This window comes from Pongo pygmaeus, chromosome 6, assembly GCF_028885625.2.
Source record: "Pongo pygmaeus isolate AG05252 chromosome 6, NHGRI_mPonPyg2-v2.0_pri, whole genome shotgun sequence".
NCBI classification, from domain to species: domain Eukaryota; kingdom Metazoa; phylum Chordata; class Mammalia; order Primates; family Hominidae; genus Pongo; species Pongo pygmaeus.
In genome coordinates, this window is record NC_072379.2 from 9,178,325 (window position 1) to 9,192,468 (window position 14,144).

General features: G+C 43.5%; 2 protein-coding genes across 3 annotated transcripts in view; both read right to left on the minus strand.

The window, feature by feature from the left end:
• TRIM4 (tripartite motif containing 4) overlaps nt 1-4,034 on the minus strand; it is a 29,703-nt gene extending 25,669 nt beyond the window's left edge. Inside the window, exon 1 of one of the 2 annotated variants that reach the window (XM_054497209.2) lies at nt 3,451-4,034. In XM_054497209.2, coding sequence (XP_054353184.1) covers nt 3,451-3,843 — 393 coding nt within the window. In that variant the 5' untranslated portion in view covers nt 3,844-4,034. The remainder of the gene's footprint in view (nt 1-3,450) is intronic. The other variant, XM_054497210.2, reaches the window with a different exon arrangement.
• Nucleotides 4,035-7,973: 3,939 nt separating this feature from the next.
• GJC3 (gap junction protein gamma 3) lies at nt 7,974-13,921 on the minus strand. Its single transcript, XM_054497214.1, has 2 exons — nt 13,141-13,921; nt 7,974-8,039 (listed from the first exon to the last, which is right to left on the minus strand). Exons 1-2 carry the CDS (start codon nt 13,919-13,921, stop codon nt 7,981-7,983), a joined length of 840 nt encoding a protein of 279 aa, XP_054353189.1. The 3' UTR covers nt 7,974-7,980.
• Nucleotides 13,922-14,144: the final 223 nt, after the last annotated feature.

The window sequence follows — 14,144 nt, forward strand, 5'->3', positions numbered from 1 at the left end:
GGAAATAGAGCAGCTTCACCCAGAGGGAGTTTATGTTTTTCTAACTAACTTGGGGTGGGGATGGAATGAAAGGTGGTTGAATAGGGCAGTGACTAAGCAGAGGAGGATGGAGAGATGGGCGGGTATCAGGGAATTCTGCCCAGTGACCTGGCTCCTGAACACCTATGCAGTCAACCTTGTGACATTCAGCCCATCCCAGTGTAACCCTTACCCATCTACTCCTGTCCTGTTGGGCCATTGTGTTTAATCCTGAAATCCCACCTCTTCTAAGAAGTCTTCTCAGATTAGTTGTGGCAGAGTGAAAAGTGTAAAGGATTAGGGGTTAGAAGACTTCAGTTCAAGCATAGCCACTTCCTAGCTCTGTGACCTCGGGGGCATGTAACCTCACATCTCTGTGGCACGTAACCTCACATCTCTGTGGCACAGTTGGCTCATCTTCAAAAAGGGAATAACAGAATCCACCTAATAGGATGTCTATGAAGATTAAAGAATTACAATATGAAAAATGCTTAGAACTGTAGGTGGTACGTTAAGAAGTAATGAACAACTGATAGCTATTATTGCTGAAGATGGAAGATTTAAGGGCTATGTTCCCCTTTAATACCCGTCCACTTATATTTCCCTCGGCCCCCACCCACAAGCGTATTTTCCCTTCCATTTATCTGATGGGTCCTCTCCATGTCTTTTGCTGGCTACCAACCATTGGTGTTTCCCAAGCTTCTCTTTGTGCCTTTTTTTACTCTCTATGTGGTCCCCCTAGGAGAATCTCATCTTCTTACTTCTTCCATGACTTCAAGAATAGGCTGAGGATTCTGAAATATTATCTCTAGCCTCCAAGGCACCCCACCTCCTGTCCCTCTTCCTTGGACTTCCTGTCACAATTACTTCACACTCAATACATTCCACAAGCATGGGATCTTCTGTCCTAAGACTATGCTTCCTCCTGTGTACCTTACCTCGGTTAACCTGACAGTCATCTACCTGCCATCTGAAGCAGAAATCTGAACTACCATCCAAGACTCCGCTCTCTCTCTCACCCACCAAGTCTAATTGATCACCAAGTCATTCAACTCCAGCTCATTATCACTCCATCCCTCCCTCTCCATCATCCCCGCCCTGAACTAATTCAGGTCTTTATTACCTCCTGCTTAAAATGGTACAACAGCAGCCTAATTAGTCTTCTCTTCCATTCATCCACGTGGATGTCAAAGTTACCTGTCTAAAACAAAAAAACTGATCATATCATTCTCTGCCTGAAAACTCTTTAATAACTCCCCACTGCCTGAAAGAGAAAGTTCAATCTTTTCACTATGGCAAACAAGATTCTTCATGATAAAGCCCTGCCTTTCTCTTCAAGCTCACGGCCCACCATCCTCCTTTCCATGCTCCATGCTCCAGAAGTACTGAGCAACCTCCAGTCCTCTCACACACCACATGCTATCCCACTCCACCACATTTGGAATATGCTGTTCCTTTGGCCTGAAATACCTTCTTTCCTACCTCTACTCACCCTTGAAGAGCTAACACACTTAACTCCTCAATGGAGCCTTTCCTCACTCCTCAGTGATCACTCTGACCTCAGACCTTCTGTACACTTGGTAAATACTTCAGCTACTCTCACACACACTGAAATTAATGTTCTACATGCTTAAGTTCCTTACAAGACAAAGCCCATGTCTTTCTCATCCACTTACGTCCAGATTCTAAAACAATGTTTGGCAAATAGTAAGCATCAATAAAGGTTACTGAGTGAAGGAATGAACGTACACTTTCTAGTCCAGCTTTGCGTCTGTTTCCTGTTCATAGTCAGCTGGTACAACTGTACAGTAGTTTACGTTTCCAAACATTTTCACTGTGTCATTAAATTCATGTGTTTGGCCAGGAAAGGTTGCTCACGCCTGTAATCCCAGCACTTCGGGAGGCCAAAGTGGGTTGATCACCTGAGGTCAGGAGTTCGAGACCAGCCTGACCAACATAGTGAAACCCTGTCTTCACTAAAAATACAAAATTAGCTGGGCATGCTGGCAGGTGCCTGTAATCCCAGCTACTCGGTTGGCTGAGGCAGGAGAATCACTTGAACCTGGGAGGTGGAGGTTGCAGTGAGTTGAGATCTCACCACTGCATTCCAGCCTGGGCAACAAGAGCGAAACTCCGTCTCAAAAACAATAATAATAAAATAAATAAGTAAATTCATGTGTTCATGTACTTACTGCATATCAATTCTGCTGGAGACCACTGGAGTTACACCATCAGTAATGGGAGGGGGTGGGGCTACTCTGGAAAGGATGATCAGGGAAGGTCTTCAAGCTAAAAGCTAAAAGGATCTAAAGGATAGATGTGGGTAGAGAAAGAGAACAGACTTGAAACAAAAGCAAGAAAGCCAGTGTGGCTGAAGCAGAGTAAGGTAAAGTGATTTATTCAACTGAAGCTTCTTAACCCATGAGATAGGACAGATAATCCCCAAATTCAAATGTTACATGATTTTCCCAACTGATGAAGGAAGCTAGTAACAAAACCCAGCCTCATCAACAAGCCAGGCTTTTCCCAAATCATCAGTTGTCTATGACATTTACAGATACAGACAGGCACTGTCCAATACAGTATCCACTTACCCACACAAGCACCTGAAATGTGGATATTCCAAACTGCTATGTGTTGTAAACGTAAAATACACACCAATTTCAGACCTATTATGAAAATGGAGTATAAAATATCTCATTCAGGCCGGGCGCGGTGACTCACACCTGTAATCCCAGCACTATGGGAGGCCAAGCGGGGCGGATCACTTGAGGTCAGGAGTTCGAGACCAGCCTGGCCAACATGGTGAAACCCCTCTCTACCAAAAAGCAAAAATTAACCGGGTGTGGTGGCATGTGCCTGTAATCCCAGCTACTCGGGAGGCTGAGGCAGGAGAATTGCTTGAACCCCAGAGGAGGAGGTTGCAGTGAGCCAAGACCGAACCACTGTGCTCCAGCCTGGGCAATAAAGTGAGACTCCGCCTCAGAAAAAAAAAAAAAAAAAATCTCATTGATAATTTTCATCTCAGCTTTGAATATGTGGGGTAATCAGATTAAATAAAATATATTATTAAAATTAACGTCACCTCGTTTCCTTATCTTACCAGAAAGATTTTAAATTACATATGTGGTTTCTATTGGACAGCAGCGGCACACACCCTCTCAGTATGTTTTTCTTTATTATGAGCTCCCCAAGGGCCAGTTTATTGAAAATTCTGCACAATGATTGCTGAGATTTGCACCTCCCCTCCTCTCATTCCAGTTTTAACCCCAGCTCTGAAATTCGTGTTTTGCTTAACTTCTTTGAGTTTCAGGGGCTTTTCATGCTTCCAGTAGGAATGACAGCCACTTCGTGGCTCTTTTGGGAGCATTAAGTAAACTTTATAGGGCAACACTGACAGCCCCGTCACAGTCACCGCGACGGCCAGCTCACCCGGTAGCTCTCGAAGGCCTCGTCGATGGGTGCCATGGCGTGAGTCTGGTGCTCCTGAGACTCCCTGCACACCAGGCACACGGGCCGCTGGTCGTCCTCGCAGAAGAGCCGCAGCGGCTCCCAGTGGCGGCCGCACAGGCCCGGGGGCACGGGGCCCAGGCGCCGGCGCTGCGTCTTCTCTGTCAGCCTGGCCAGGGCCCAGTTGGGTCGCAGCGCGGCGGGCGCCGATGGGTGCCGACATTCGGGGCAGGGGAACGGGCCGCCGCCCGACGCCCAGCTGCGGTGCAGGCAACCGCGGCAGAAGTTGTGGCCGCACTCGATGGACACCGGGTCCTGGAAATAGTCCAGGCAGATGGGGCAGGTCAACTCCTCCTGGAGGTCCTCAGCTTCCATGCTGCTTCCCTGCCGCGGAGACGGAGTCCGACGTGAGGCGCGGGAGTGGCCAGCAAGCTGGAGCGGCCGCGGGGAGGCCAGACGACTTCCGAACCGCCGCCACCGCCTCACGCAAAAGGGGACTGCGCAGTTTCTCTTCCGGGGTTCAGGACCCAAAAGAACGCACGGACGTTGCCCGACCTCAGCGCGCAAGACCGGAAGCTGCTGGGTATCCGCGCCGGAAGCGCGAGGTGGTTGGTCCAGGCCTAGGCGCGGGGCAGGACGGGACCGGTGGGCGGCTCCTCCAAACAGCTATAGAGACCCGGAAATGCCTGTGGGAAGCTACAGTGGACTTGGGCAAGGCATTGGAGTTGGACGTTGTGGTCCCTGGGGGAGCCAACCGGGGAGCTGCCTCTGATCTTTCTTTCCAAGTTTGAGGGTTCAGGTCTGTGTTTGCCTGCTAGTTAGACCGATTTAAGTTCTAGAGTCCCAGGAGTTCTGGGCGAGCTGCAGCCTAGGGGCCTGGAAGGCCAGGAAGACCTGAAGGATCTGTGTTGGTAGGCCTGGAGTTTGGCTAACGTGGGGATGATTTGGATTCAGAGATGCAGATAATTGCCTTTTCGGTATCCAATTTGAAAAGTAGCAACCATTTTGCTATCCCAAAGAACATCCATGGAGGCTTTCAACAAATAATATGATTACCTGTTTCAGGGAATTATCTATATCCCTTAAGTGGATTTTCGATCTTGTGTTTCTGAGGTGCTTTGCTTTTTATTCTTCCCACTTTCTTCCTTTTCTTGTGAATATTTGTTTAAAAAAAAAAAACTCTGGACTGACAAATTTAATAGAAGTTATTTGCACGAAGAACAGTTCATGAATTGGGCAGCACTCAGAACCAAAAGAGGTTCAGAGAGCTCTGTCCAGCAGTATGAACTGCTAGCTTTTATAGGAAGCAAAGTAGAGAAGTCACCTGATTAGCTAACATCTAGGTGTCTGCCTTATTTGACAATGATATAATGAGGCATTTGCCTTATTGGGGCATGGTCTGATCAGTTGGCTGTCTATTATTGGCTGAAGCTCGGCTGTGATTGGCTGAAACTCAGCTATTTGCTATAAAAATATAGTAAGTTAGGCTTCAGTTCGTTTACATACTAAGTGAGGTTGTATTTTGTTATACAGGAACTCAAGTACCAAGACAGCCTCAGGCTAATGGGCTTTTGCTTATTTAACAGATTTTTCATTCTTTTTGTGTCCCAATATCAAATACTGCCTTTCCTATAATAATTTTTCTCATTAAGTAGTATGATTAAATGATTAGAAAAAGGGGTTCTTGAGATATCTGTTTGGGGGTTATTGATGAAAGTTCCACTGAATATTTCTAAAACATTTAAATTAGACAACTAATGAATGGATTTTCTTTGCAAATTGGAATACTCTATGGAGAAGGGATCTGGTTCTTTAATAGGGACCAAGCAGGAAGGAATGCTCTTAACAGTTACTGATATTTACCATGGGTGTTTATGGCATCTGTGTGTCTGTATGTCTACCTAAGTATTGGATGAGAAGTTTCAGCATTCCTGCAAAGTATTTATTCCCCTTACAGTAGTCATTTAAATCTTTTCAGGTAAATCCCTTAAAATCCTTATGTCTTTATTCCTGCCATACCAGAGATGACCTTCCTTCTTTACTAAGTGAGGCTCCCTAATTCACAATTTTTCTCCATCACAAAATATCTATAAGTCTGTGTACCAGCCAAGGTTCAGTCAGAGAAGTGGAATCACTATGTTTCTTTATGTTCGCAGGGCAAGCAGTTAAGAAGGGAAGATGAACATAAAGTAGGGAAGAGTAAGAACGAATTAGAACCTAAGACACGAGCTGGTCATTCTTTCACTGTCTCCAACTTTAAAGATATGAGTATCCTTGCTAGAGGAGCTGACACTCTTTGCCACAGGACTAGACACACACACGGCTCAGGAATCAAAAAAAGCTGAAGGAAGACTCAGGGAAAAGCTTCTGCCCCATGCCAACAAGGTGAACCAGCTGATTGGTGACAAAGTGGATGAGCCGCAGTAGCACCTAGTGTCCCTGCACCACCGTTTCAAGTATAAAACTGGAGGGATGCTTCAGTTCTCCCCTTCAAGACTTACACAACCATGTCTTTTTTGGGCTATTCTAACCAGAAACAAAAGGAAAGGAAATTCTGGGAAACATAGTTTAGCTTAGCAAAGTTGATATATTACCAAATTACCACTGTCCACTCTGTGTCAAGTTGACATCCATACAGACCTCTTTAAAACATACTTTCAAAATAAAGCCCACACCGTACACATAAGCTATCTCTAGAGAAATTTGAAGTCTGTTGTGCACTGAGGATAACCACAACAACAAACTGTAAACCTAGCCCAATTTCTGACTAGATTGATACCACTGAACCACTGCTATGCACTCAAGAGCACTAAAGTCCTAGCAGAAGGAAAGACACACTCATCTCCAAGCATAAAAACAATCTTTACTTCGTACTGTGAAGAGGGAATTAAAAAAATAATTTAAGCAAAAAAAAATACAACATGACCAACTTTTAACAGAAAGAAAAAAAGACGCATACAGAAAGGCAAGAAAAAACACAGTCCAAAGAGATAAAACAATCATTAGAACCAGACTCATAAGACATAGACATTAGAAATATCAGAGAATTTTAAATAACTGTGATTAATGTGATGAAGGCCCTAAGGGGAAAGGTGAACAAAATGCAAGCTCAGATGGGTGATTTTAGCAAACAGATGGAAACTATAGGAAAAATAAAATGGAAACTATAAAAATAAAAAAATATAATAATAGAGATGAAGAATGCCCTCCATGGGCCCATTAGAAGACTCAATACAGTTGAAGAAAAAATCAAACTTGAAGGTAGGTAAATAAAAATTGCTGAAACACACACACACACACAAAAAGAGTGACAGAAACAGAACACAGCATCCAAGACTGGTGGGAAAATATCAATATCACATCAAGAAATAGCCAGGTGCGGTGGCTCACGCCTGTAATCCCAGCACTTGGGGAGGCCGAGGCAGGCAGATCACGAGGTCAGGAGATCGAGACCGTCCTGGCTAACGCAGTGAAACCCCGTCTGTACTAAAAATGCAAAAAAATTAGCCGGGCATGGTAGCAGGCACCTGTAGTCCCAGCCACTCGGGAGGCTGAGGTAGGAGAATTGTGTGAACCCGGGAGGTGGAGCTTGCAGTGAGCTGAGATCACACCACTGCACTCCAGCCTGGGTGACAGAGCAAGACTCCATCTCAAAAAAAAAAATCAAGAAATAATGGCTGAGAATTTCCAAAATTTGTGAGACACCAAACCAAGGAGCTCAGAGAACACTGAGCAGGATAAATTCTTTAAAAAGAAACTAAGCTTATTGTATTCAAACTAAGCTTATTGTATTGATACCTGGTAGTTATAACTTACCAAATACATTACCCAACATCTCCAGATGATCTATTATTTCTGAAAGTTTCCTTTATTACATTTCTTTCTTCAGGGAGATACAGCCTTGGCTTCATGTTATGATCAATGGTGCAGTCTGCATTCTCAGAAAGAAAGGACTGGTTCCATTTTACCTCCATCTTTTATTTCCCGTCAGAAAACCTACCATACCACCAAGTACTCCTTCTCTACACTGCCTCTGATATTTAAGTAATTTTAGAATTCTGTTGAGACTATCTCCCATTTTTGGTATGATGAATCTGGTCCTAAATTGCATGCCAAAGACTTTGAGAACTAAACTATAGACCCAGATCTCATGTCCCAGACTGGCCTTTTGTTACCCACACAATTAATAGGTTAAATTGCTTGGCAGGTAACAGTCCAATGACCACAACCAAGGAGGATTTCCCAGGGGGATTTTATTACTTGTGATAAGTAAGGAGGACACTGGGAATAATTCCCCAAAGCAGTGCCTCCCTGAGCAATGGTGCAAACATGGCTTTTATTAGTCTGGTTAGCTGAGTCATTGTATGTAGAGGTGGAGTCAAGGCAGCACAGTCCCAGTTGTCGGTCATGCTGCTACATATGTCACATGTATAGAAAATGGTGAATAAGCTCCTCCTTGGGCAGGATTTTAAGTATGGTGATGAGGAAAGCTGGCCAAAGTTCATCTCCAACTCAGGCATCTCTGGGTCCAACTGGTCTTTGTTTTTCCTGGGATGAGCTTCCTCCTGGAACTTTTTAAAACAAAAATTCAAGATATAACAGTTATAAGTGGGTAACTTTTTCACAGTGCATACCCAAAAACCCAAGGACCCTGGGTTACACTTTAGGTGCCACCCATGTGGGACCTGTCAGAAGAGTACTACAAAGGCTTTGAAAACTGAACTGACTTGGGAACCACAGCCCTCAAAAGGCTGGTCAAAACTTATGACTTGAACCCAAATGGGTTAATTACCTTTTAAAACATAAATATCAACATCCTCCACCAAATTTAACCAAGACCCAGAGCATCCTAATGACATTCAAACTGTCCAGGATACAATCGATATTAATTGGCAGGTGAAGAACCAGGAAAATCTCAACTCACGTTGGAAAAAAATGTAACAGATGCAGAATGTAAGTTGCCACACATGTTGGAATTATCAAGACTCTAAAGCAGCTATTCAAATGGAAAGTTTAAAAGTCTCAGAGAAGTAACAGAAAATATAAAGAATAGCCCCATGGAAATTTTAGAATGGGAAAATACAAAAATCATCATCACATCATATCCAGGGTACATGCTGTCAACATTGCTTATCACTGTTGATGTTAACCTTGATCACCCAGCTGAGGTAGTATTTGACGGGTTTCTCCCCTGTAAAGTTATTCTTTCCCCTCCCCCTATTTTACTGTTTAGTGGGAAGTCACTATGTGCAGCCCGTGCCTAAAAAGGGAGTAGTTGGTGGGCATGGTGGCTCACGCCTGTAATCCCAGCTACTCAGGAGGCTGAGGCAGGAGAACTGCTTGAACCTGGGAGGCAGAGATTGCAGTGATCCTGCCATTGCACTCCAGCCTGGGCGACAAGAGCAAAACTCCATCTCAAAAGAAAAAAAAAGTGAGTAGTTATATTTCACATCCTTGCAGTGGAGTATCTACATTCTTCTGCATGAGAAATTTGTCAGTTATCTCCTGTTTATTCAATTATTTATATTATGAACTCATGGATTCTTATTTTATACTTTGGGTATAATCCAATACTATGTTGTTTATTTTACTGCTCAGATTATTCCTGTGTTGGCCATTGGGAACTTCTTCAGTTGACATCTGTGTCCCTTTGACAAACTCCTGTCATTTTGTGGGGAAGAGGGAGTAGCACTTTCTTACTTGCTACTGCTACAAAATCCTCCAGTCTTATCTTGTATTTCTCTTCCCTAACCCTAAAGTCAATCATTCTCATTTCTCTAATGATAAATGATGTTAAACATCTTTTCATATGCTTTCTTATTATCTGTATATCTTCTCTGATGATTACCAAGGATGGGAAGGGTAGTAGGGGAAAGTGGAGATGGTTAATGGGTACAAAAAATAGAATGAGTAAGAATTAGTAGTTGATAGCACAACAGTGTGATTATAGTAAAAAATAATGTACATTATAAGATAACTAGTATAATTGGATTGTTTATAACAAAGGCTGAAGGCTTGAGGTGATAAATACCCCATTTACCCTGACGTGATTATTACACATTGCATACCTGTATCAAAATACCTTGTATACCCCATAAATACATAACCTACTATGTACCCATTTAAATAAAAAAGTTTTTTAAAAAGAAATAGTGCTAAGACAACTGAATATACACATGCAAAAAAAGTTTGACATTTATCTTACACCATACACAAAAATTAACTCAAAACCAACCAGAGACCTAAATGTAAAAGCTGAAACTATAAAAGTCTTATGGAAACATAGGCATAAATCTTTATGGCTGTGAATTAGGCAATAGTTTCTTAGGTAGTACACAAAAATCATAAGCAACAAAAGAAAAAATTGGATGTTAGACTTCATTAAAATTTAAAACTTTTGTGCATCACTATCAAGAAAGTGAAAGACAATCATAGAATGGGAGAAGATATTTGGAAATCATACATACAATAAGTATCTAATACCCACAATATATAAAGAGCTCTTACAATGCAGCAACAAAAATACAAAAAAAAATTCTATTTATAAGTGTGAAAAGGATTTGAATAGACATTTCTCCAAAGAAGATATACGAGTAACCACTAAGCACATGGAAAATGTTCAATGTCATTAGCCATTAGGCAAGTGCAAATCAAAACTACAATGAGATACCACTTCACACCCACTAGGATGGCTAGAATTTAATAGATAAATAAAAAGTGTTCCCACATTGCTGATAGGAATGTAAAAATAGTGCAGCTGCTGTGGAAAAGAGTTTGGCAGTTCCTCAAAAGTTGAAACGTGGAGTTTCCTTATGACCCAGACATTCTATTCCTGGTTATTTACCCAAGAGAACTGACAACATGTGTTCACACAACACTAAAACTGGGGCCAGGTGTGGTGGCTCAGGACTGTTCCAGCATTTTGGGAAGCTGAGGCAGGCAGATCACCTGAGGTCAGGAGTTTGAGACCAGCCTGGCCAACATGGCAAAACCCTGTCTCTACAAAAAATACAAAAATTCACTGGGTGTGGTGGTGCGCACCTGTAGTCCCAGGTACTCAGGACGCTGAAGCAGGAGAATTGCTTGAACCCAGGAAGTGGAGGTTGCAATGAGCCAAGATCACACCACTGCACTCCAGTCTGGGTAACAGAGTGAGACTCCATCCCAAAAAAAGAAAAAAAAAAAAAAAGTGGTACACATATGTTCATAGCAGCAGTGGTCATAAGAGCCAAAAAATGGAAACAACCCAAATGTCCAGAAACTGAAGAATGTATAAACAAAATGTGGTAAATCCTTAAACAAAATGTGCTATATTCTAACAGCAGAATAACACTCAACTATATAAAGGAATGTAATACTGAAACATGCCACAACATGAATGAACCTCAAGTTATGCTCAGTGAAAGAAGCCAGACATGAAAGACCGCATATTGCATGATTCCATTTGTATGAAAGAGTAGGAAAACCAATTGAGACAAAACCATATGATGGTTGCATGTTTTGGGTGCTAATAAGAGGTTGAGAGTAACATGAGAGGGTAGGGTTTTTTAAGTTGATGAAAATGTTATTAAATTGGTAGTGTTGATGGGTATACAACTCTGAATATACTAAAGCCTATTTAATTGTATACTTTTGTCACTGATAGAGGATCATGACTGCGAGTTGTCCAGGTTCTTGGCATTTTGAACAAGGAATTGGACAAAATTCCTAGCAAAGCCAAGAAAGGATAAAGCAACAAAAGAACGAAAGCAGGGATTTATTGAAAACCAAAGTACACTCCACAGTGTGGGAGCAATCCAAGCAGCGGCTCAAGGGCCCGGATACAGAATCTTCTTGGGTCCCAATACCCACTATAAGTTTCCCTTTGGCCAGTTCATGCTTTGCAGAAAGCAACCAATCAGAGGGTAGGATGAAGTTACGAAGTTGCAAAGGGAGACTCATCTGCAAACAGCCTGATTTGTTGGGGACAGGCAATTTCCCATCTGCTGCGCAGAAAAGGTGGGGGTGTTGCAAAGGGAGTAGCCTCTGGTCTTTGTGTTACTTAGGCAAGGAAAGTTAGAGTTTTCCTTTCAATTTAGTCCTAGGAAGTTGGCGTGAAACAGCCTTAGGTTCCCTTCCTCCAGAACCTATTCTCCTGCCTCACTTTAAGTGGATAAATTATATGGTGTATGAATTATATCTCAATAAAGCTGTTTTAAAAGGGGGTGGTATAAGGAAGAATTCCAAATGATGCCATTTGCGTTTTTCCTTGGTCACGTTGGCTGGGCTCTGGCTACAGTGGATGAGGAATTCTTATGAAGCACTTGTGTAGCAAGAAGAAAAAAAAAATTCCTAGCTATTGCCAAAGCATCCCTTGGGATCCCCTAACTTACTTGGGGATAACTTGGGATTCAGAAAGAGAAAAAAAAATAGATAACTGCTTTTGTTGAGAATTTCAGGGCAAGAGAAAACTAAGGGGGCAGCGTTCTGTTAAAAAAAAAAAAAGGGTAGAACAACACTGTCCAACAGAAATGACTAAGAGACTCGAGAAGACTGATATTCAGATTGCAATTATCCGCCGAATCACACTGTGATATCAGCCTCCTTTGCTGTTACTCCCAAATCGGCAAATCAGCAGTAGAGCTCTACTGCCTTTTCTGTGTGGTATTGAGGGTTATGAACTTAAAGAGTAGGAACTTGGTCCAGCATGAGTTGCTGCTGTGCTGGAGACAATTGTAACAGCTGCAACGAGAACTGCAGAAATAAAGAATGAGAATTGAGCAGAAATCAGAGCTATCAGTGATCAAGGGGGCCTAAGCCCCTGAATTCACAGTAATCTTCCTTAAGGATATGGCCGGGCATTTGAATAAATCTATAGATGTTAAAAGACACTGACTTATATATGCTTGAAGCCCAGAGTTTCTGACTTATGACATGTGCTGCAGGTCTGAGGGGCATTCATTTACAAAACTTTGATGATAAGGGGAGCAGAGAATGTGGAAAAACAGAAAAGAGGTAAATGAAGCCACTGAGACAGGAAGGGGCATTATCTTCAGCAACAGGAATGCCAGCAGCAGTCATCAATATTTGCTGAGCAGGGCAGGGGAGAGACACAGTTTAGGGAGGCTTCTGCTGGCTGACTCTTGAACCAAGCCCATAAAAATTGTGATGCTGACACCAGAAGATTCCAGTGAAAAGGCACAGTCAGGAAATGCTTTAGACTACATGGCCCACGGGGCCCTTAGAGGTCCTTCAACAGCCTCTAATTTGTCACAGACATGAATTCCCACTCACTGGATGTTGGGAAGAAGATTCAATCACAAGGTTTCTTTCAGGCAAGCCAGGTGTCTTTATAACTCTGCAAAGTAGAGAATCAAGAAGAAGCTGAGATTTTTCCTAAGTGGAGAGAGACCTAAATGGAAGTTCAGGAGGGACAATGGACTAGCACTCTTGTCCTTGTGCGCTGGAAGGAACCATCAAGTTGATGGGGATGGACATTGGGATAGATTTTGAGAGCAAGAGAGAACAAAGGAAAGGGCTGGGAGTGGCGGTCAGAACACATCTGCCTAGAACCTGGTTACCTACTTTGTAACATGCAGAAGTTGTACTTCCCAGAAAGGTGAGGGACCTGCCACCAGAGGAGATCATCAGGACACAGACATCAGTTACAGGAAGAGAGCGTGTCCTTCTCACCTGCTTCTTGAAATTGCTCTTTGGTTTCCACCACTGGGAGGCTATCAGTTGCTTTCTTGTGTCTTCTGGTTCTCTCTGAAGTTGGGAAGTGTTTAGAAGAGGAAGATTTGTGCTTCCAGGTCCTCCACCATCTCCCCAAACCCAGAAGCACAAGCTCCAAAAAAGTAAACAAGAGACAGAAACCGCTGAGTCCAAACATGGTCTTTAGGAAAATGGTCTTCTCAGAGGGGCGGGACAGATTGCAGGTTATACTACCAAGGCAAGGTTCTCGGCGACATGCAAAGGAGCTGGGCATCTGGAACCCATACAGATGGTACTGCAACCCCAGGGCTGCCCCCTCCAGGACAAGTCGAGCCCCTAGCTGAGCCACATAAGCCCAGAGCAGCCTGAGGCTTCCAGTCCCTGGGGCATCTGTGTTGCCCTCCCCTCCCTGGATAAGGGTCTCCTCCTCCTTCCCCTTTCCTGATAATTCCCAGTGCCAGATCACATGATACAGAGTGAAACCCATATAGAGGGTGCTGGGTACAGCCACCAAGATGACCTGGAAGACCCAGAAACGCAGCGGGGAGAGGGGTTGGAAGGCATCAAAGCAGGCAGCCTTGCAGCCCGGCTGCTGGGTGTGACACACGAATTCACTCTGCTCATCGCCATAGACTCCAGGCCCACCGGCAGCCAGCAGCACAAGGCGGAATCCCAGGAGCACGGGAAGCAAGAGGCGCCCCACGGGGGTGGAGTGCCAGCTCTCCTCTGCCAGCAGCCGCCGCAGGAACCTGCCACACATCCTGTTTTGGAGCAGAGGACAAGAGATCAATGTTGTTCACTGTCCTTCAGAGGGAGCTCCAGTCCGCCTTGTCACTCCTAATCCAAGGATCACTGAAGGCAAGCTATTTTATTCCTCTCCAAGTATCTGACTGATTAAATACCAAGACTCTGATTGCGCCTCTTTACTACTTAATGAAATCATCTATGTAAAATAATAACAGTGAGTGTGTGTGCTGTGGCTC